The following is a 24223-nucleotide window of genomic DNA, read 5'->3' on the forward strand; positions in this document are numbered from 1 at the left end:
TTATTAAATTATCGCAAGAGCTAACAAGTAATAAGAGTGTAGCCTGGGTGTGTGCATAAGTTAGGGAAAGCATTATAACTTATGTTTCAAAAATAGATTCAGTTGGAAGTCATTATAAGCTAACCAAAATGGAGGTAGCTTAAACAAAAATATACTGTTCATTATGAGGCAGAGTTGTGGCTGATGTCATCCAGAATTTCGTGGAGCGTAGTGGGCATCAATGAAATAGGCTGTTCGTGATGTAGCAAGTTGAAAGCAGCTAAAAATTTAGAGCTAGTGACGCAAAGTTGGTGTGAAAAGCAAGGAGTTGTTCCTGCTGTTGTTGGTCCTCCATCTTTCCACTAACTGATTAAAATGTATGCTTCACTTCATGGGCAGAAAACTGCCTCTTGTATTCATATGCGCCCATCCCTGATTGGCTGGAGAATGCCTATGATGTGACAACTAAAATAGGTTTCCTGACATGCTACATAAATTTAGATTAATCTGTCAAATGTAATGCTTATATTCATTCACATTGTTTTGAATTAATCATGCTCCTTGAGGAGTATTAACAAAATTTATTTCTAACTTTGTTGACTTTTTGCATAGAGACCTGAAATTTTCTCAGTAGGTACTTAAATACCCAATGGTTTACAATTACACATTTTCAATAAAAAAAAAAAATACGGATATGTATCAGTATTTGACTGTGTTGTAATATTCTGAATGACATTCTGAAAATTTTGGGGGGATGAAAATTGGGAATCATCTTCTTTGTCTGATTCATCTGAAGATAAGTTACTGTTTTTTTTTTATTTATTTATCTGTTTTTTATCAATTATTATTATTATTATTCATTTCTTCAACATTTTGTAAATCTTCAGCTGTAAATCTTTCCAAGTCAGCATTGCTATTTTCTGCAGCCATATCAGTAATTGCAAAAGAAGAAAAATCTTCACTTCAGATACTGAAAAACACCATATGCTGTTGAAAATTTCACACTACTGTGGGCAGAAATGATATTATCTTGCATTATCTTTTAGCTTCGGGATTACAATGATATGATTGTTTAGCTTTAGAATGACATTGTAGAGTAGGTTTGGAAGGCTGGATTTGGCCAGTTTAAACATAAAACAGGTAGAATATTTGGGTTTGACATGACTGATTTAAATGCTAAAGTATTAAACACTGGTTATCTATACGATCTATCTGATGTAGAAAATGAAATTATAATATTAAATATCGATATCTATTTAATATTTCAGCCATTAAAAGTAACGATTGATGAGAATTTAGTGAAAATAATTGATGACACTTTAATCAGTAAAACTGACAAAGAGGAATGTCTTCGCTCTTTATTCAATGATGCAAAACATGATGTTCGTGGTGCTGTAAACTTGATGCTCAATGACTTTAGGAACAAACAAAAGTTAGGTGAGTACTTCTTCCATTTTAATGGGTCTTGTACACCACTTCCTTTTCTCAAGAATAAATGTTTTTTGTTATATATATAATAAAAAAAAAGCACTTAACCTTTTTGTTACACATTTCTGTTGAAATACACTGCTTTTGAATTTTGAAAATAATGAAGAATTTAGTAAGATAACTTTGCCCTTAGTAAGCCTGTGTTTGAAACATAAATCAACATGAAATTTTGATAGAAGTTTTAACTGAGATCACTGTAAAACAGAGTGTTTGGACCATAGGAATAGAACAATCAAAAGGATACAGTGGAAACAAACTTTAAGCCACATGTTTCTGAAGCAGGCATTTTAACCATGTGGCCATACTCAGAGAGAGAGAGAGAGTGGGGGGCAATAGGCTTCCTCACTATTTCCATTTACCAAATTCCTCTCTGAAGGGACTGAACCTGAGGTTATTGAAAAAGACACTTGCCCAGGGTACAGAACAATGGGATCAATTCCAGAACCACATATTTGCAAAGTAAACTTCTTCTACAAAGTCATACCTATGTTCACACATATGTAGACTCAGTGTAGTTGACATTATGGCAGACCTATCCTAAATTATTTTTTCTAATTACTCATATATCAGTAGATATTACTTACTGAACCAATAACATATGTAAATATGACTATTAAATATCCTCAAACAATATGTTTGCATTATTGAACTTAGCACAATTGAATATTGACATACACACACACACATTTATATAGATCGCTGACCACTACATTTATATTTTTTTTCTCCTTGTTTCTCTCCTTATTTCTTTCTGTGTTCCTTTCAGTTGAAGAGCGTAGGCTTGAAACGTTAAAGACTTTTTCTATTCCTGAGTGTAATACTAATACATCCATTTGTTGTTTACACCACCTGTCTTCGTCTGTTGTTTTTTTTTGTAAATTCTCCCATATATATATATATATATATATATATATATATATATATATATATATATATATATATATATATATACACACACACACACACACACACACACACATATAGGTTGTCATTGACTTATGATCACAATTAGTTCTGACAGTTGGTTGTAAGTTGATTTGGTCATAAGTTGAACTATAGGCCTACATAGCTTTGTTTTACATTTTTCATTCTCAGGTAAATGTCACACACAGTATTCTGTATTATACTACAACAGTGTTATTTGTTCATAGAAAAGTACCAAAGAATGCAAATACAAGAAATACACAATGTAGTGTAAGAAACAGCTGCAAAACTTAAATAAAAATGTATTGTAGACTGGTGCTTGGCTGTGGGTCTTTGATGTCGCTTGTTAGCTGACGTTAAAAAATTAAACCCATTAGATTTCAACTGCACTATTTATTATTGCTGCCGGGAGCTGGAATGCCACTCATCGTAAAGTCGATCGGTTTTAAGTCAGATAGGTCGTAAGTCGACAACGACCTGTATATATATATATATATATATATATATATATTGGATGGTGAGATAATTGTATTTTGTGATTGTTATATTAAAATAATATTAATAATAATGTATCAACTATTATGTAAAATAACTGTATTCAAAATAACCATAAGCATACTTTGCAAGCAAGTATGACTTGGTAACATGTACCATCATCATCATCATTCAACGTCCACCTTCCATACTGGCATGGGTCGGACAGTTTGACAGGAGTTAGCCAGGCAGGAGCCTGCTCCAGACTTCTGTGCTTGTTTTAGCAGGGTTTTTATAGCTGGATGCCCTTCCTAACACCAACCACCTGGCAGAGTGGATTATACTTTTGCTAAGTGGTTTAAGTGTGTAGTTGCAAGCAAACATAGACATCCTCTTGGAGTGAGAGAGGAGTGAGCTGCACTAGCATTCAGCTGTTACTCATTTTCAGGTGAGTAGATTGAAGCATTATGAAATAAAGAGCTTTGCTCAACAACACACCCCACTGCCCAGTGCAGGAACCCAGCCTACATTGTCATGATTCTGAGCCCCACGCCCTAGACCACATGCTTTGAGTTACTAAGTATGAATATAACTCCGCTTTATTTTCTTTACTATATATTTCATGTAAAACCTGTGTCACTTGAAACTAGCATTGCATTTATCTCTCTCTCCTTTTGTAAGTTGTTACAAGCTTAGCTTTGTCTCTCCATACATGAATGGGTTCAGGTGTGGTTATGTGTCTCCTTACATAAATGGCTACAGGTGTGACTATGACCTAAATGATGACAGGTGTGACTATATCTCTTTACACATGAATGGATACAGGCGTGGCTGTGTAATTGAGAAGATTGCTTTGCATGATCTCAGTTTCAAACCCACTGTCTGCTACCATGACCTTGGGTTGCCCAATGCCTTCTGAGGGAAATTTAATGAACAGAAACTGTAGAAACCCATTTCTATTCTTGGGCAGTAGTTTAATCCAGAGGCTAGGTGCTAGTTTAACATCACCACTTGGTTTTTGGTGCTTTCTAAACATTTAGGCCAGGTTTCCAATTTGAAAATAACTCCCTCCTGCCAGTCTCCAACTTCTGAATAAAAAAATGCAGCACATATATGTAAACTTTCTATCTCATTGCACTCCTTAGTTCTCATTCTCACTTTTTTCTTCTTCAGGGCTTGGCAATTTTTATGGTGTTGATGAACTTGAACTTGACATGGATAAATCTCAAGAAATGAAAATTATTGAGAATTATCTTGTACCACATTTAGAAAGTTTTACGTAAGTATTCATATTAATGTAGCAAAGATCTATGAAATTTGTGTTACATAAAATAACTTTCAAATATGAAACATAATGGCATAAACTGATGCAAATGAGTCACTTTCATACCAGCAGTGTTATTAATTTTCTGCGAAAACATGTCTGGTTATGAGAAAATATTACTTTGCTTAGAGACAGGTGATGGTTAATGATAGAAAGGGTATTCAGCTGTAGAAAATCTGCTCTATCTGACCCATGCAAGTATGGAAAAGTGGATGTTGAAATGATGATGAAGTCATCCACTTCTTTAGTAATTTCGGTAAAAAATCTTATCTAAGGGGCACTACCAATCTATGCAGATATAATGTAAGAAAATTTAGATAACAAACCACTGCACTGTACTACCTTTTGTTTGATTAAAATTATTTAGTGGGGTTTTTTTTTTCTGCAAAACATTTAAGGGGACCGTCTTTAAACCACTGATCTAGACATGCTTAAAATGGATTGTGGAACTCTTAGTGGATTTTCCCCTTATGCCTGAGTAGACCTATTATCAAAAGCCTTTCATCCATGACACTCTAATAATGTAATCACTGTTGGAGTTGTTCTTTAAAATCAATATGGAAGAGCTCTGAAAAAATAACTATAATTGTTTCCAAGTTTGGCACAAGGCTAGCAATTTCAGGATTTGGGGTTCATCAATTACATTGACCCCAGTATTTGACATCTCTGAAAGGTATCATCTAAATTCAGAACGTGAAGAGTTGGAAGAAATGCCACTAAGCATTTTCACTTAATGTGCTAGTGATTCTGCCAGTTCACCACTTTAAATACATATAATTAAACGAAGGAATGTTTGAAGTGAATTAAACAGATATTAATTGTTAGACTTGTCCAAATAATAGTGCCAAGATAAACAAAAAAAAAAACAACTTTCTATGAGTCTGACAACTTCCTACCTTAAAGTGATCTAAATTTAAACTTATTAAAATTCAACTTTAATGTATGTTCCAAAAAGTTATTTTACAAAATTTTTTATTTTCAAAATAATTTTAATCAAAGACAGTGTATTTCAACAGGAGTATGGTAACAAAAGTGTTTATGTTGCAGACATCTTGAGTATTTAGGGAGGAACATAATGTCAAAATACTTTAGTATTAGTAACAAAATAGAGAAAAGATAATGTTGATGTGTGTTATTCTTTAAATAATCAATTTGTTTCTAAGTAACATTTCTTGGTTTAGTTTTATGAAAATTTTTAATTAGGCAGAATGTCTACATCATGACTTGAAAGTTGATTACCACACGAGCTATCTAGATATCGATGCAGCATTTAGATATTTAAATATCTATGCAGCAGCAATCACACTTGTCATTGCCTGGGTTGTAGTGATAGCACTGTCAACCAACTGAGGCTGGTAAATAACAATGGATTAAATTACTAGTTTCTTCTGAAGATATGGGGTTACTATGTGATTACACAGTTGTCTACTGCACAACATACTAGTATTTACTTGTGAAACACATGGAAAGATTATGAAATTTATGAGGTTATAATAAAAAGCTACACTAAACCTCCTGTTATTCTGCTCTCAGATTTATATTTGTATGTATGTGTGTGCATACACACACACACACACACACACATATATATATGAAAATTGACAGAGGCATTAGAGTGTTGGCTAGAATGCATTATGGTGTTTGTTCCAATTCTTTGTGCCCTGAATTCAAATACTGCAAAGGTCAATTTTGTCTTTCATCCTGTAGGGAGTTCATATCTTCCTAATGTTTTTGCAAAAATATTAGCTTCAAATGAGTTGTATCTCTTCAAGCTCTGTATATTCTGTGTAGATATCTTGCCCCATCACCAAAAAAAAAAAAAAAATTATGACACTTCTAGTTGGAGTTATATCTTGCAGATAGTATCAGCAATTTGAAAAAAAAAAAATGGAAAATACTGTTTCCTTAGTTCAATCAGAAAACCAATGGCCATCACCACCAGTATATATACATACATAGAGACAGACAGGCAGACATCAGGCTTTCAGATACCCTTAAACATTACTGGTCAATGTGTTTCCATTCTTCCTTTGATTGTGCCCTCTTCTTCTATTTGGACCCAAATTCTTTTACTGTATCATCTTCCTATCATCAAGGAGGTCTTCCAAGTGGTCACTTCCAATCCCTTGGTTACCAGTTGGTAACTGCACGAGTCCACCTGTTGTCAGTGAGCCTTGAATGTATGATAAGATCACAGACAGCATTTGCTCCACTGGCCTGGACGTGTCACAAGATTCCATATAATATATATATATATATATATATATTCTTTTTTTTTCTTTTATACATTTCCGCCCTAAGGCTGTGGCCAAGCTGGAGCGTGCATGTATATATATATATATATATATATATATATATATATTTTGTGTATATTTTGTGTATGCATTGTTGGGGCATACCAGCACAGTTTTTATACTTTATATATGTAAGTCATGGAGTGGTGGCACGATTCATCTCTGATTTAGTTTGGGTATGTGATATTGATAAGCCACAAAACTGGTGAAACATCGAGGTCCATCTCTCCTGAATGGGATTTCAGGTGAGTTGTCTCGCTTGTCTATGACTTTCAGTTGTTCTTACACCTGGCACTTTGAAAGAATAATCTCCACCACACCAAATCACAGCCTACCAGCAAAACACATGGTGTGTATATGTTAAGTGTGTGTGGTTGATGATATATATGTATATATAATAGAAGGGATTTCAATCACCAGTTATTGAAGCATTCATAGAAGTCAAAATTTAATTCCTTTTCATCAGTAACTGTTTTTCTTCAATGTCATTTAAATGTCTGTAAATTTTTTAGAAGTATTTTTCTATTCCTTTTTTTTATTTCCATTCTTTCTCATTGATTTTACAGAGAAGAAAAAGCGAAGTGTGCAAGGGATCAAGCACTTGGCTGGGCGCTTGCAACATATCTTCGTCATATTGGTGTTACAAAACTGTCATATCACAGTTCTGTTTTAGATCGGGTTCACAGTTTTGTGATGAAAGAACGGAAAGAAAAGGGAATTAAACTCCCAGGGACCAAATCAAAAACAAAGGTATGCATATACATAAGCACCCTAATTATTTGTGATTTATATGCATTTTCCCCTAAAATTTTCAGGCCTAACTGTTAGAGGTGTGGATTAAAAAGTATTTTGACATGAAATTATTTAATCCTTTAGCATTTAAACCAGCAATATCCAGCCGTAATATTCTATCTGTTTTATGTTCAGACTGGCCAAATCTGGCATCTCACACTTATCCTACAATGCTTTTTTGAAAATAATCACATCATTGAAATCTTTAAAGTACAATATAATACGTGATTATTTCAAAACAATATGAATAAATAAGCATTACAGGCCTCGTGAGAGCAGGGACAAATGACCGAGACATTTGGCAATATACCGTGCTTGAGAAAACCTCTCAAACCAAGTGAAATCACAATCATAGCTGGTGCTGATGTTTTGTAACTGGCCCCCATGCCACTACACTCTTGGAGTTGTTGATGTTAGGAAGGGCATTCAGCTGTAGAAACCATGCCAAATCAGATTGGAACCTGATACAGCTCCCCAGCTTACCAGTTTCCAGTCAAACTGTCCAACCCATGCCAGCTTGGAAAACAGATGCTAAATGATGATGATGATGATTTGACACAATAATCTGAATGCTAAAGGGTTAAATGAAAGTGCTTATATTCTGCATTACATCTTTTATTATTTTTCCATACCAGTTGATTTTATAGGAGATACACTCTTACAGCACAAATGAGTAAGGTCCAAAGGTCTCTTTTGAACTTGCTGCTTTCATATAAGAATGTCTTATACACCTTTCATCTTTTACTTATTTCAGTCATTGGACTGTGGCCTTGATGGCATGCCACCTTGAAGGGTTCAGTCAAACAAAATGACTCCAATAGTTACTTTAAAGTCTAGTACTTATTCTATTGCCAAACCACTAAGTTGCAGGTGTGTAATTAAACCAACACCAGCTGTCAAGTGGGGCATATGTGTGTGCATGACATACACAATGGCGCGCACACACACACACACACGCACACACACACACACACACACACACACACACACACACACACACACACACACACACACTATATCTGATGAACTTTCACCCAGTTCTTGTTATCCCGAATTCACTCACCTCACTGGTCAAGGCTATAGTAGAAGACACTTACCCAAGGTGCTCCACTGTGGAACTGAATGTGAAACTACATTGTTACAAAACAAGCTTCTTAACCACACAGTCGTGCCTGCACCTATATACATGAAGATTTTCAATGTTTTGAAGATGGGAATTATAATTAATCTGACTAGACACTTCATTTTCTATATGACGTTATACTAAGAAAGAAACACAGTACATATTGAACAGGAGAGTTGATTTCTGGGATTTCAGGGGATATAATTAGTGCAGCACATTAAAGATGAGTGCATATTATATGCAAATTAATATGGTATGTTTGTGGGATGATGGTGGAGGTGGGCTCATAATAGTCATTAAAAGCTTTCTTTTTTTTTCTATTATGTTTCTTAAATTATTTTTGCTTAACTGAAATATTTTGCTTGTACTTAGCTAGTATATGTTCCAGTGTTATTATGTCCAGCCTAAAATGCATACATACATACACACACACACATATAAGAAAAAAGTCAATTGTCACTAAGGGCGCTGAAGCACCTACATTGCTAGAAATAAGAGTTAAAATACACTCAGTGATGATTGAATTTTTCCGTGGTGCCTGGTTGTTTTTATTTACATATATATATATATATATATATATAGAGACAGTGACACCCACATAAAATTTAAGAGTGCATTCTTATTCAAAGTAAATGCAAATATGAACTGCAAGACACAAAACCTCATATACTGCATTACTTGCCCCAAATGCAAAGAGAATTATATTGGTGAAATCAATAATTCTCCTTGCCAACACGCAAGGCTCCACAGATAACACATCTGACAACAGGAGCTATGGAAAATTCCACTGAGCAAACATTTGGAAATATGTGGAGAAGGAAAATTCAAAATCTTCCCCTTCTACAAATGCTCAAGGAACGAACCAAACTTTCGAAAATCAATGGAGCTACACTTTGCACCAAAATCAAGCACTTGAAATAAGGAAAGATGTGAAGGAAAATTCAAAGTTTTGAAACATAACTAGATATTTTTTTGAAATTCCACCAATGAGATTTCTATATGAATTTGATTATATATATATATATGTTAAAGATGATCTCAAACTATTGCTAAAACCTTTTTACCGCATTGTTGTTGGACCTTGCAAAACACTCCAGATTCCAAAATTCTATAAGAACAGCTGCTTTCCCTCTTCTGTACTTGACTCTCTCTTTCCTTTAGAAAATTCTTGGTTGAAGCTTTAAAATATATTCAAAACAAAACAGCCAACCAGAAATAAATGAATTTGGAAATATAATTGCGACAGCATTATGTATTGCTTTTTTTAAAATTCCTTTTTGCAGTCTGAAGGACAAATACTCAGACAAAAATCAAGAGTAGTGGCTAAAATGACCAAAACTTCCCAAATTTATTTAACCACAGAGATGAATCTTTAATAATATTAATTAATTATTAAAAAAAATTCATAATGTGTACTTATGTATGTATGGTGTGTGTATGTGTGCACAAATATGAACATGTACATATATAGATATCTTTGAGTGTGTGTGTGTGTATGAGTGTTTATATATATGTGTGTGTGTATATGTATGTATATATGTATATTTCCAAGTATATATATATATATAATTGCTGTGTGAGTATATAGTGAACTCTGAAAATATCTAGAATTTCAATAAAAAAATATTGATCACATCCATACAACTATTCTGTAATGAACATAAAAGAACAATACCTGGAAATGCAGTTATAATTTTTGCTGAAGAAAGTAAAAAGCAACATCTGGTTTTTCAATTAAAACCTTGACCAATTCAAATACAAAAATTCTTTTCCCATTCTCTTTGGGTTTTTTCCCCCCACCTTAAAAGGCCACTAAGTACTGGAACCTAGAGCAGCTCTCTGGCTTACCAGTTCCAGTCAAACCATCTAACCCATGCTGGCATGGAAAGCAGACGTTAAATGATGATGACTGACACTACAGAAAATATCTGTTTACTGATTTTGAAAGAGAGGATATACAAAAGTATGATTGATTAGGAGATGTTAGCATTTTAATCTTACAGTATTCATTTATTAATCAAGTTTTATGTTACTAACTTGTTTCTGTTATTTTTCGTTGTAGGCATACCGCAACCATCAGTTTGTTCCTCAACATTATTACCAACTGACTGATTGTACGGTTTGTTCTAGTCCTGTGTGGGGAGTTGGTTTTCAAGGCTATCAGTGTAGCAGTGAGTAATGACTATGGTTTTCTATTGCATGCAAATATGGTGTTTATTTCACCTGTAATCCCACACACACAACTGTACATGTAATGATCTGGAGTTAAAAAGAGAGTTTTAAAGAATAACAGAAGTTTATACATAGAAGAACGGGATTGGGCCAAATAACCAGAGTGTCAACAGAATGCTTCTTATCACTTGGTATATTTCACCTCCCTCTATACTACACCCTCCCTCCATCTCAATCAAAGGTTCTTGTCTTGCAAGCTGCTTGGTGACTTAATTAGCACTGGCGACATACAAAAGCAGCCAGTGCACACTGTTAAGTGGTTAGTGTTGTGAAGGGCATCTAGCCGTAGAAACCATGTCAAAGCAGACATAGCGCACTACACTGTCTTCTGAACTGCCAGTTCATGTGATGGTGACAGCAGAAGCGACGATGACAACAATAACAAGGAGGAATTTGTAGTTAGTTGCAGGAGACATAAAAGTAGAACAGCATTGAATAACTATCCTTGATTGATGTCTAGAAAGGAAATCAGTATTCTATAGTCAATGCAAATTGTGGTTACAGAAGATCTGTTTAACAAGTTGATGAGAAACCAGAACTGGAAGAGTGTTAACAGCAATGACAGACTGAATAGAAACTATGACTTGAAACTTTAGCCCAGATTTTATTGGAGAAGATTAATAATATAGTAAGCAAATGGGAAAAAATATTGTGGAGATATTGATAATTATTAGTTAATCAACAATTTTCTGTTAGTGTTTAATGATCAATTGATTTTGAAATATCTTGTTTTTTCTCAAGATACAGGACTAGTCCAAAATACTTTTATTAGGCTACATAATAAATTAGATTTTTCTCGACATATTATGACTTTAGGACTGTCTTAGTGTTCTTAGACATTGATCAGTCAATGCAGATGATGATGGTTATCTTCAAGATCGACATCATCCATCTTCCAAATAATGATAATCATTGTCTTCCATGTTAGCATTGGGTGGACTGTTTGACAGGTTCTGACAGGTCTGAGGATTGCCGCATGTTCTAATGTCTGTGTTGGCATGGTTTCTGCAGCTACATGCCCTTTGTAATACCAACCACTTTACCGAATGTACTGTGATTAACATTAAGGGAATCTAGCCATAGAAACTATGCCAAAGGAGACATGGGAGCATGATACATATTGTTAAGATATCTAAGACTGTGAGACTTAAGAAACCAGAAACACTAACATATCAAACATGTATTCTACCATTTGCATATCTGTTTGTATTTTTTAAAAAATACTGAAGACTGAAGAGAGGCATTAAAGCAATAGTTGTCGCTATATGATACGAAGCAAGTGCTGGAAACTTCCTGGCTTTAAGGGTATCGCGAAAGGCCTTGTTGGAGGCCAAACCTTCCAAGTTCTTTTACAGGGCTTAGAAAAATTGAAGGACTACTGCAATAAGTGTGTGAATCTGAGAGGGGAACATGTTCAATAAAATCTTAACTGATCCTCCTGTATTTTCTTTTACCCAAAGCCAGGAACTTTTCAGCACCCTTCGTATTTTTTCTATCTTTTTTTTTTTTTTACAATTTTGTTTTTAACCTACACTTCTTATTTGACATTTCAGATTGTGAGTGGAATGTTCATAAACATTGCATAGAATCCATTGAAGTCTTATGTCCACAAGGTCGGAGAAAACGAACGTCTGGGCTGATGGACAAATGGGGCCGAAAACCTAGTAATACAAATGGTAGGTTACTGTTGAGAGTATTAACATACAAAAACATTTAATATATCAGAAAATGGACAAGATGGAATAGAGATGAAAGGGTTTGAGACTTACAACCTACTGTGAGAACTGGATTAAAAGTGGTAGACAAACACACAGTGTCTTCTATTAGTTTCTGCCTATCTCATCCACTCACAAATTTCTGTTCAAATTAGAGTTATAGTAGAAGATATTTGCCCGAGGTGCTGCACATTGGAACTGATATGTATGAGAACAGAATAAAGAATACCCCTGCAGCCATAAACCAGAAAATAAGAATAATTTACCACTGTAGACTGAGAATGGTTTGGTTTGAAATTCTGAGAACATTACTGAATAAGATAGGCACCTGAAGAAGGCCAGACTGTAACAATAAGATGAGGACACTACTCTGAATAAATCAGTGTATCACAATGATAATATCTTGTTTCAGATAAACGCACCAGAAACAAAAAAAAAAAAATTCAGGCTTACTTCTGCCTTTCAAGCTACCAAGGATAAATAGTATAAAGTTACTTATTGAAAATATGAACAAAAGACCTTCGTAAAAATTGTATATAGTTGGAAAATCACTTCCCAATCATACCACTTGTGATTCAATCCAGGTGCTGTACCTTGAGCAAGTAGCTTCTACTGTACTTTTGAGTAAGTGGAATTTTGTAGACTGAAGCCTATTATTTGTTTGTGTACTGTTGTGTCCCTTTGCCAAAAAAAGCAGGCAAGTTAGCCAATACTTTTGGGAAGGTCACTTTACCCATAAGACACATGCACTGGATGTGATTCACTTCAGTTTTATTATCAGTTAACTAATTGATTGAATACTTTTCATGACAGCATGAGGCTGTATCCGTCATGTATTTACTCTGTAGTGATATGAATTCTATATTCTATTTTAGTTTTTCTAAATCTGACAAACTTGAAGGTTACTAAATTTTCTAATTTTCTTTCAACTCCATTAATAGATGTAAAAATGTAAAGTTAGACTAATATTCAACTTGATTAATTATGAAACCATTGTTCTCTTAAATCGCTTTTTTCTTTTCTTTTGATTCCGTTTATATTTATCCTTTTTGTCATATTCTTCTAGCACCACATATAAACCAAAGAAGAGAATCATGTAGTCCAACACAAAGTGGAAGTTCTGGTGTTTCAGGGGCTGATGAAGATCTCGACTCTGGTAAATAGATTGGCTTTTTGCTTGCTTTTGTAGATTATGTTGGTTAACAATGGATAAGTGAATATCATTTCCAGACTTTCTCTCTCTCAGAGTTCACTTTATGTATCATCACTTAATTTACAGTTTTTGAATGCTAAAATATTAATCCACTGTGTCTCTTAGAGGAAATTCGTTAAAGAAAAAACAAAATATTTCAAAAGACAATGGGTGGCTTGCTTAAAACAATTTCTCCTGCCCCTTTGAATATTTTTTTAAATAAAAGATTGATCCTGAAATATTGTAGGATTATTAAACAACTTATATAAGTTGGAACAATGTATTATTGTTGTCGTTTATTCATTGACATCAGAATACATCAGCAAATAATTTGTTTACTCACATATATTAACAAGAGCTACCATTCTTGTTTAGCTTCATTGATCTGTGAATACTTATCAATGAAGAGAGACAACCAGGTTGAAATTCCATAGTGTCTCAAGGACCCCTTACATCAATGAGTTGTGTTGTGAACACATCTTTTAAAGGGAGAAGGTGTTGTTCAGATATGAGATACAACAGCGATTAATATATTCATGTTTGGGCCTCCTACAACAAATTAAGAGCAAATAGATACATCATTGTCTTAATTTATAAGTAATGTTTTACCATTTAACTTTACAGGTTTTCATTCGGTAAACAGTATTGTAAAACGATTCGAGAAAAGTCCAGGGGAAAATGAAGATGAAAGACACAAGTAAGTCTGAATATGTTGTATATACAACACCTTTTAGAAAAATCAATGACTTTTAGTTTTCTCTTCATGTTTTTTTTTTTTCTTATTTTATCTTCTTTCTTTTTTCAAGTGTGATTAGTTTGGTTAGTTCCATTTTATTTGCTCTTTCAGTAATTCAGATTACTAACTCCAAATATTTCATCACGATGTAAAGAGTAGACACCAGATTTTCTGGGTTGATTCATCTATCTTCCTATAGAACTTAGGATTAAGAATTGGTTTTCATGAAGACTTGTGAAAATATTTATCATTATTTTCATCAATTAAGGTAGCAAGCTGCCAGAATCATTAGAGTGTCAGACTAAATTGCTTAACAACGTTTCTTTCTGCTCTTTATAGACTTCATATACTGCTGAGGTCAACTTTGTCTTTTATCCTTTCATGAGTCAATAAAATAAGTATCAGTCAAATACTGGGGTCAATGAAACCCACGTGTCCCTTTCCCTCAAAATTGCTGGCCTTGGGCCAAAATTAGAGTTACTTATTTTTGTTGAGGAAAAAAAATGTGATTTAGTCTCTTCATTTAAAAAAAAGAAAGAAAGAAAACATTTTATCTCTTTTGGTATTGTATGTTTCTGTTCTGAATGATTTATTCGATTTTATTTTTACTTTGCAGGCGTGCTACTGATTTAGGGCGTTCAGAGAGCTTAAAAGATCGACCTGACCAGGTAAATGGTTTTATATTTTCAGCCCTCTTCGCTGCTTTAAAGAAGACAAAAATTTAGCATTAGTGATTGTATTGTTATGGTTGTCACCCAACTGAAAGGGTTGGAATACATAAACACAAGACATAGAAAGCATATTCTATTTGATATGACAATTTCTGCTCTTCTCAAAAGTACAAATACATATTCACTGCATAGATCGAAAAAGCAGTTCATTTACCTAACCCCATCTAATCCTGGACAGCACACACAACTAAAAAAAACCTTCACCCTTTAACTGCGATATTAAATTTCATGGTTATTTCAGTAACGATGCTAGATATCTTCCTATATTCTGCAAGTCATATTGTCTCAAAAATAGTTTCAAGCATAACATTTCTCAACAAAAGATAGGTTGATATGTAAAACTACCTTTTGCAGTTAATTGTAGTGAAATATAGAGTAAATATATCTAATTTCTGCAGTAAAAGAGGTGAAGTTGCTACAAAGCATTGTCTTTGCAGTCTCTAGTTTTTCTTTACAATCTGACATATATAACACAACTAGTGTGATTTATCATGGATGACTGCCTCTACATCTGGGACAGCACTGCTGCTACACCCATGAACAAAATGGACACACTCCAACTTCTGGACCTCAGCTGTACTGTTTCTTCACTCTGCTTCTATTATCACTCCTACTATGACCCCTGTTCCTCTGAACTAGTTAATTACATACCACCTCCACCCAGGTCTACCTACCACACCTGTTTCTTCTCTTTACATCACTCAGACTATCTTATATCTTGGACCTCACACTGACTACTTCAACCTTGAAATTTAATATTTTGTCTCATCTTTCTTTCTCTGTCAATTTCCTTCCTACCCAGGTATAAGCATGGCTAATAGGTACAAGCTTCCCAGCCTTGAGTACAGTCTCTCTCTGTGACACCTTGAGCAACTGTCTTCTTCTATAGCCCAGGGTTGACCAAAGTCTTATGTGTGTATTTGCTAGATGGAAACTGTAAGAAGCCCATTGTATATATATACACATACATGCATGTGTGTGCATATGTGTATGTGTACCCTTGTCTTGACATGATGTATTGGTTGCAAACTGTAAACCGTCACTACCGTCAAACAAACGATGTTGTTTATTTCCAGTCTTCTGTGAAAATTGTGTCTGGTCACGAGGAAATATTACCTTGCTTGGAAGCAGGTGAGGCTTGGTGACCTGGAGGGCACCTGACTGTAGAAAATCTGCCTCAACACATTCCATCTGACTCATGCACTCATGGAAAAGTGGACATTAAATGATGATGATAACTTAGAGATGTTCAAGATAATTATAGACCATATCCATCTCAGCAGTTTCAAAGACCTGACAATGGCTTAAACACTACAGGTTTCTTTTTGACGTTTTGTGAAATGTTAAACCACTGAGAATGCTATTTATTTGTTTACATCTGTTTTGTCTATATTGGCATGCGTTAGAGTTGTATGTATTATTTATCATTGTTTTACAGTCTCATGCTCTTCCTGTTGCTAACCTTTATCTGTTTTTCATGTGTGTGTGGTGGTGGGGGGGTCTGTTATTCAACATCTCTTCAAAAGTGTAAAGCCAACAGGAGATTTGTTGACAGACAATGAGAACAATATCACTGCTTGTTGCTCAGCAATTTTCAGAGAAGTGCTAATGTAAACAAACACATACATGTTCATGCACACACAAATACAATGTTTTGGTCAACCTGTGGCTATAGATGAAGACATCTACCTAAGGTGCTGTACAGTGGGATTGAAATCAAAAACACATGGTTGGAAAGCAGACTTCTTTACCACACAGCCTAAACTTTTATTACACAGTCATTCATTATCTCTTTATCTAACTACTATATATATATGTGTATATATATGTATATATATATATATATATATATATATATATATATATATATATATATATATTATAGGTAAGAAAATATAAGGAGTGTGTTGCATTGTGCTGCATAAATAATATTTCAAGTATTTAACAAAAAAATAAACAGAAAATTTGACAAAATCATAACAGAAAACTTGTGTGCGAAATTGTTATGATCTCTTGGACATTAACTGATGCGGAATTAGCTATGAATTTTCCATTTGTTATGGTTTTGTAAAATTTTCCATTTCTTATGCTTTTTGTTAACTTTTCCATTTGTTATGTTTTTGTTAAATCCCTGAAATATATATATATATATGTTGCAAAACTCTTCCATTTCACAATAAAGTAACTAAAAGTATGCACAGGTTTGCAAGTGACTGGTTAACAGACACCAGGGGAGCTGTAGGATGTTTGTAGATAACAATAGCCAGTATACAGAGATGATTTGCTTTGAGAAATACTTCTATAAGTTTTAATAGATTGCTGGAAATCAGTTTTACTCATTGTATTTTTTATACAAGAGGAAAATAATGAAATCATATTGGAACCTTGTCAAAATAAATGCTGCCAAGTTTTGGAAGTCGGTGGTATTCAGAAACCATGAAGAAACTTGGTATTTAGCTTTGGAATAATGAATTTTTTAGGTAACAAGAACATATAAAGAGTTGTAATTAAATTAACACACACACACACACCATAGTTTCTATTGAGTTTCTCTCTACCAAATTTTACTCAATGAGATTGAACCTGAAAAGACATGGTTTGAAATCAACCTTCTTAACCATACAGTTATGCTTGCACCTATGTGCACACATGCACACACACACACTTGACTGATGCACACGAGTGTAGGCAGTACAATTTTAGCTCCTTTAAATGAAATATTTAATCATTGAATGTGTACATGGCATGTGAACCACACTGACTCAACAATAAATCAATTTTAGTTATAAGCCCAAGTTTGCTTCAGTGTGAAGAAAGAATTAGTAGAATTAAGTACATATGTCTCTGTGTTGTTTAACCCTTTCGTTACCATATTTATGTTGAAATACACTGCCTTTCTTTCAACTAATTTTGAAGAATTCAGTTAAATAACAGAAAATTCAGAGTAAAAGTAGTGAAGACTCTGCATCAAACAAGTGAAATATATGTTATTGTTATTGATTTTTATTTATGCCTTTACAAATGTGAATGGGTGTAACTGAGATAAGAGTTTAATATTGTTCTGGAAACAAAAAAATATTATCATAACCCATATTGATTTTATATTTTTGACTTTAACTTTGCTATGTATTGTATTTAAACATTTCTTCCTAATTTGTCTTTATCAGAAAGGTGATCGACGAACTAGACGAGCTAAAAGTGATGTGGATATGGATGAAAACACTATCAAGGTACTTAATAACTCAGGAAGTTCATCTACGTCTAGTCTACATTCTGCCAGGTTTGTTTAAATTTTACTTAATTGGTTTGTTTTTGCTACTGCTTTCATTATATATAAACAATTGCAACAATTTTTTTTCTTCTTTCAAGTGAAACTATTACAAATATCAGCATTATTCCTATCTGAAATCTATAAGGACTGATAATAGAAGTAGTAGTTGGCTCTGACTGATGAACTAATGTACAAATTATATAAGTTCAAGTTGAATGACAGCATGTTCTCCAGATTCATTGACTATACAGATGACCCTTTCAGTGAATGAAACACCAGCAGATCCAATCTTTGTCATGGCTGTGTTGATTTTATGCCAATGTGTGATGCATAGACAATGTAATGCTCATTGGCTAATTTGGTGCCTGGTGATGCTGAAAATCTCATTGCACAGTGACATCTGGGAGATTTTTTTTTAGAGTATGGTCCATGATCCAGTAGATGACATATTTGAAAGGTGTTGGAGATTGAACACAGTCCTGCTAAACATCTCAAAACATAGTTTGAAAAGAATAGCAATGCATATTTTCTTGTGCAAAGCTGTAGCGTGCTCTCAGTAAATTTAGCAGCTTCGTAGGTTTTCCATCTGTGATCTAGATATCTCAAAATGTGCTGTGATTAGCAGAACCAAAGACTACGATATATTCCAGAGACCAAGTGATGATTTGGTATAGCTTTCGCCCTGGGGAAATCTAAACTGAGAAAATCATTGAAGTGGAGTCCTCCGGCACCTCCTCTAGGATACTGTCAGAATCAGCTATCATTAAACTTTTGGACTCGGTTCCCAAATATGTCCAATTGAGACTATAGATTTTATCCATCTCATCTTTAGTCTAACCAGCAAGTTGGCTCGCTTGAGGAATCTGTCTTGTGATTCATTCCTGTGTCATTCTAATCACATGTCCATGGTAAGGGAACTGTGACTTCTCAATGTGCTTTTAGTGGCAGTTGAATCTGAAGAGGCTCTCTGATCTCTGAGCTATGCACCCTGTCAAATAACATTACTCCAGAGATCCCTCAGAGAAACCCCATTTCATTCACTTATGTTCATGATTGTACTCTTTTTGGTCAGTATTCAACATATATGACCATAGATGAGGTTAGGCATGGAAACTGAATTGAAAATAGTAAGTTTGCCTTTTATACTAACCTCTCTTCTTCTGAAGGTCAAATGCTGGAGCTGGCACATTACAGTGTCAGTACCTGCAAATCTAACATCCAGTCCAGCCACCTGCCTTTCATCATTCATGAATATGACCCTGAGACATTTAAGGAGAAGGTCAAAAACAACCTCAGTTGCCAAGGTTCAAAATAATAGCAGCTTCAGCATCAAGGATCATTTTCCTTGTTGATGGATACTTTCATGGTCGATTTTAAAACTTAACACAGTTTTTGTGGGTCTCTAATTTCATGTCTTGAGCAATACTGCTCATTTTTTTGGTCATATTACTACTGTTATTTTTGACATTTAACAGAGAAAGGCTCTGCTATGGATAACACTGTATGATTTTTCTGGGGGCTGAGAAACACCTCCAAAAATCAGGTGTCTATTAATGCTACAGCACTGTGAGAGCTGATGTTCTTGTTCTGCCAGTGACATGTGTTCTCCGAGAAGAGCATGTAATAAGTTTGTTACCTAGAAAACTATATTACAGAGAAAGCGACTTCTGAAGGCTTTAGAAATGCAAACTCTCATTATGGGTATGTTACATCAGCATTATGTAGATGTCACTTGTCTTTTGGAAGTGAGACTATTGATATTCCAACTTTATTCTTCAAAGTTCTTTGATCCCTGGTTGTCTACCACTTGTAGCATAGTAGTATTGATTATGGTTCTGGATGCATGGTGTGGTCTTTGCCCTCAGTGAGAAAGCTAATGAGTCATTCTTTTTCTTATACTTTTTGGCCAAACATATATGTGTAATTGATTATAAATACATTTAAACAATACATAATTAAGATTTGTAATTAGTACTAAATTAAATGAACAAATACTTTTAGTTGGATATCCTTTTTTTTAAGTAGTCAAGAAATTATAAAATAAAGCAACAAATATATTGACCATTTACCACATATACAATAATAAATAGAAAACTAATAATAAAATAAGCTTCAGCTAAATCTTCTAATTTCACAGTTAATCTTATATAAATAGTTACTGCTTCTCCAATCTAGAGAACATCTCATCTCACCATACTTTGTCTCACTAACTCTCTTTTCTGAAGTCATATCTCACTATTATTTGATTTTTCAGGAAAATTAGTGACAAGTTTTTTGGGTAGGTATACAGTCTCCTCTCTTAGTGCATTTTATATATTATGGCTCCAAAAAAAAAAAAAAAAAAATGTGCTGGCATATATTGTGAATGTTTTTTTAAAATTATTAGCAGCTTACAACAAGCAAGTATTTCTATAGCATTCTAGTGATACATTGTTTTGTGAAAAATGAAATAGCTTCATGTCTGACATAATAAGTACGCTATTGTTTCCTAGTCAGAAACTAAACAGTCTGACTTCTATATTTTCTGCAAATCATTTAGGGACAGGCATGGTTTTATGGTCGACAAGTTTGGTGCCCAACCACTTGGTTTCAGGTTTGCTCTCACTGTGCAGCACTTTGGATAAGTATCTTCTACTCTTGCCCCAGGCCAACCAAAATCTTGTGAGTGGATTTGGTAGACAAAAACTAAAAAGAAACCCATTGTGTGTGTGTGTGTGCTTGTTTACATTGGTGTTCACTTATTCAGAAACCATTGTTGTAATCGACACTTCTGCTGTCGATAACTTTGCTGTTCACTTCTTGCTTCCAAAGCTGTGTGGTAAAATAGATCCTTCACTTGAGAAGCAGCTAAGGGTCGGCATCAAATAGAGCTTCCAGCTGTTAAACCAGACTTTTATACTCTACTCATTTAACCCACACTGGCATGGTCTAGATGAGTACATGTTGGGGTATGGTTTCTTTTTACAGCCCCCCCCCCCTGCTAACCTCTACTGGTTTTCCAAATAAAGAAGTTTTCATTCCATCTGTCTTTGAAAGCACAGAGCTACCAAATGATCTATTCACAAGGGAATGTCAACAAATGCCACCGCCTGCAGATCAATGATTTTGATGCAAAGTCCAGAATGTAAACACTTACACAAACACAGGTGTGAGTGTGTGTGGGTGTATGTGTGTTCATGTGTGTGCATCTACCAAGTTTACTCACAAAGTATTGGTTTGCCTGAAGCTATTGTAGAAGACACTTGCCTAAGGTAGTACATGGTGGGACTGAACCTGAAATCATGTGGTTACAAAGTGAAATGCTGAACCACACTCCATGCCTGCATATTGAGATGTTATTTCAATGTTTATTTCATATTACAGTCTTAAGCTAAATATTTATAAATAGTTAATAACAGTGCTCCAGCATGGCTACAGCCTCTGACTGAAACCAATAACAGAATAATAGGAAATAATATCTGAAACATAATGTTTTAGATAATTACTTTATGTTAATTGAAAACAAATGGCAATGCCCCAGCATGGCCACAGCCTCTGGCAGAAACCAATAGTAGAAAATGTCTCATAATGCTTTAGGTAATTATTTAATTAATTGGGAACTAAATCATCATGTGTGACAATTTTTTTTCCATATCTTCTACTTTATAGAAAGGATGTTTCTATAAGGTAGGATCATTTTATTAAACTGTTAAAGCTTTAAGAGAGACAATTTTCTAATTAATTACATTTAAAACTATTATCATACTACTACTTGTCATTAACTAAATTAGACTGAAGAACTACTGCAGAGATTGCAGGTAATTTTAACTGATAATTGATTTTAAAATCTTATTTAATTCACATTGCACTTATCACAAAGTTTGTTTTTTTTAAATCAAAACAATATTCAAAAATATTCTTTGAGAATATGTCATCTTCTTAATGGGAACAAGGTACACAATTCTTTAGCACAATCCACAAAATGGTTATGTCATGGCTAAGCCTAACATGCTGTCTTCACACTAACCTTCCAAGAGATTATTATTTGTATTGATATTGTAAAAATGGTTCTGAAATGAACCTAGATTAACATACCCCAAAGTAGGACTCCTCTAACATGGCCACCTCCTGATAGTTTGCAGGCTTCTAGGTTTCATATGCAGTTCATCCTAGGTTTGTTCAACATAAACACTTTACCCTCAGATTGTCTGTCAGTGCACTCCTTGTCCTCTCTCATTTTCTCTCTCCCTCCCTCTCTCTCTCTCTCTCTCTCTCTCTCTCTCTCTCTCTCTCTCTCTCTCTCTCTCTCTCTCTCTCTCTCTCTCTCTCTATCTATCTGTCTATCTATCTATCTATCTATCCATTCCTGCTATAGTCTATATGGTAGGTATTGACCTTTAGTCAATAGTCAAATCTTGAATTAATTTAGATGAGATGTCTTTACTCTGACTGTCACTCACAAAGCTTTACCAAAACAGGTGAACTGTTAAATCTTAGTTGCAAGCTAAAACCATTCAATCTAACACTGCCAATGTTTGCACTTAAGGTTATAAAACTCACCATCTTTGTCTATGTTTTAAAAAAATTAAAGAAAGCATTTTTGCTACTGCTGTTTTTGAAATGGTTAAATTTACAGAAATGTCTTAAGTTTCTCTTCAGATGATAAATAGATTTCAAAGTTTTGATATTAAAGCATTGAAATACCTGAAGTATTGCATTGTATAAAAGGAACAGTAAAAGAGACAATATTCTATTTTATGATCTTTTGTATTAATGCTGTCATGACTTTTAACTTGATCCAGTTGACATCTGGTTCACTGCCATGAGAAGTTTTGAAGAAATTTCTATGCAGATTGAGTCCCTACCACCTTCTGAGTCACATAGATGTATCATAGACAAAACAATCAAATAAGAAAATACGGTGCCATCTATCAGGCCTTAAGAATCTTTTAATTCCTCATATTTACAACAATAATCAACCAACATAGACTTTTTAAATTAACTTGTCAATCTGAATATTAAAGTAATTCTTACAAACATATATTTGAATGTTGTTTGCTTGTTTAATGTTTATTTTTCCATGTTATTTGTATTTACTTTTATTTTCTATTTTTAGAAATAATACATTTCTAAATCTCTCAGAGAGATTTATGCAGTAGTGATAGTCCCCTGAAGGGAATAATACTACTGTTGGTTAGACCTAGGAAGCTGCATCGCTTCCTGTCGGCCTTAACACATTTCCTGTGCCCTTGTAAACATAAAGACACAGGAAATGTGTCACGGCTGAAAGGAAGCAGTGCAGCTTCCTAGGTCTAACCAACAGTAATATTATTCTCTTCAGGGGACTGTCACATAAAGTTGACAGCATACAGCTATTTTATTTTCTAATTACTATTTTACTGAAATAAACATTTTTGAGTTTCTGCCGCTTCTTGTTGAGGGGCCAAATTTAGCTTACTGCACTCATAAAGTGAGGAGACCTATCAATTTCCTCTTTGTGAGTCTTGGAAACCCAATTTATGTCTCATCTTTCAATTCATACAGGAGTTCAGACAGCCCCTGCAATTCCAATGATGCTGATAATGAAGATACCATGGTGGATGATTCTGATCTTGAAGTGGAACCTGAGTTACCTCATCTTACTAAAGTGATATCTGAGGATCTTTTGCGTAAAATGAAACCAAAAGAAAAGAAACGGCAAGAAGTTATAAATGGTAATAACTGGGTTGTTTTTCCAGTATTTATCAATGTTCCTCGTTATTTTGCATTTGCCCTTCTGTGCTGGCGTAGGTTGGGCGAAGATTTTTTGTGGCTGTTTGCTACAGCCACATGGTCTTCCTGATGCCAGACTCTTCATCTTTAATAGCACACAATGGTATATGTTCTACAACCCAGAACATATGCCAGCAACATTATTTTTAAAGAAAGCATATCCAAGGGAAATAACTCAAATGAGTCAATAGCATAAA

General features: G+C 34.3%; 1 protein-coding gene across 36 annotated transcripts in view; it reads left to right on the forward strand.

The window, feature by feature from the left end:
* Positions 1-24223, forward strand: part of LOC106875722 (rho guanine nucleotide exchange factor 11) — a 404455-nt gene that overhangs the window by 333063 nt on the left and 47169 nt on the right. For 22 of the 36 annotated variants that reach the window (XM_089352419.1, XM_089352438.1, XM_089352428.1 and 19 more), the window contains 10 exons: positions 1248-1416; positions 4039-4144; positions 7050-7233; positions 10461-10569; positions 12184-12306; positions 13412-13501; positions 14162-14234; positions 14890-14941; positions 18172-18284; positions 23799-23968. In XM_089352419.1, the coding sequence (XP_089208545.1) occupies positions 1248-1416; positions 4039-4144; positions 7050-7233; positions 10461-10569; positions 12184-12306; positions 13412-13501; positions 14162-14234; positions 14890-14941; positions 18172-18284; positions 23799-23968 (1189 nt within the window). Of the gene's footprint in view, positions 1-1247; positions 1417-4038; positions 4145-7049; positions 7234-10460; positions 10570-12183; positions 12307-13411; positions 13502-14161; positions 14235-14889; positions 14942-18171; positions 18285-20529; positions 20554-23798; positions 23969-24223 lie in introns of all 36 variants that reach the window. The other 14 variants (XM_089352417.1, XM_089352437.1, XM_089352426.1 and 11 more) reach the window with 1 other exon arrangement.

This window comes from Octopus bimaculoides, chromosome 5, assembly GCF_046866305.1.
Source record: "Octopus bimaculoides isolate indiv1 chromosome 5, ASM4686630v1, whole genome shotgun sequence".
Lineage (NCBI taxonomy): Eukaryota > Metazoa > Mollusca > Cephalopoda > Octopoda > Octopodidae > Octopus > Octopus bimaculoides.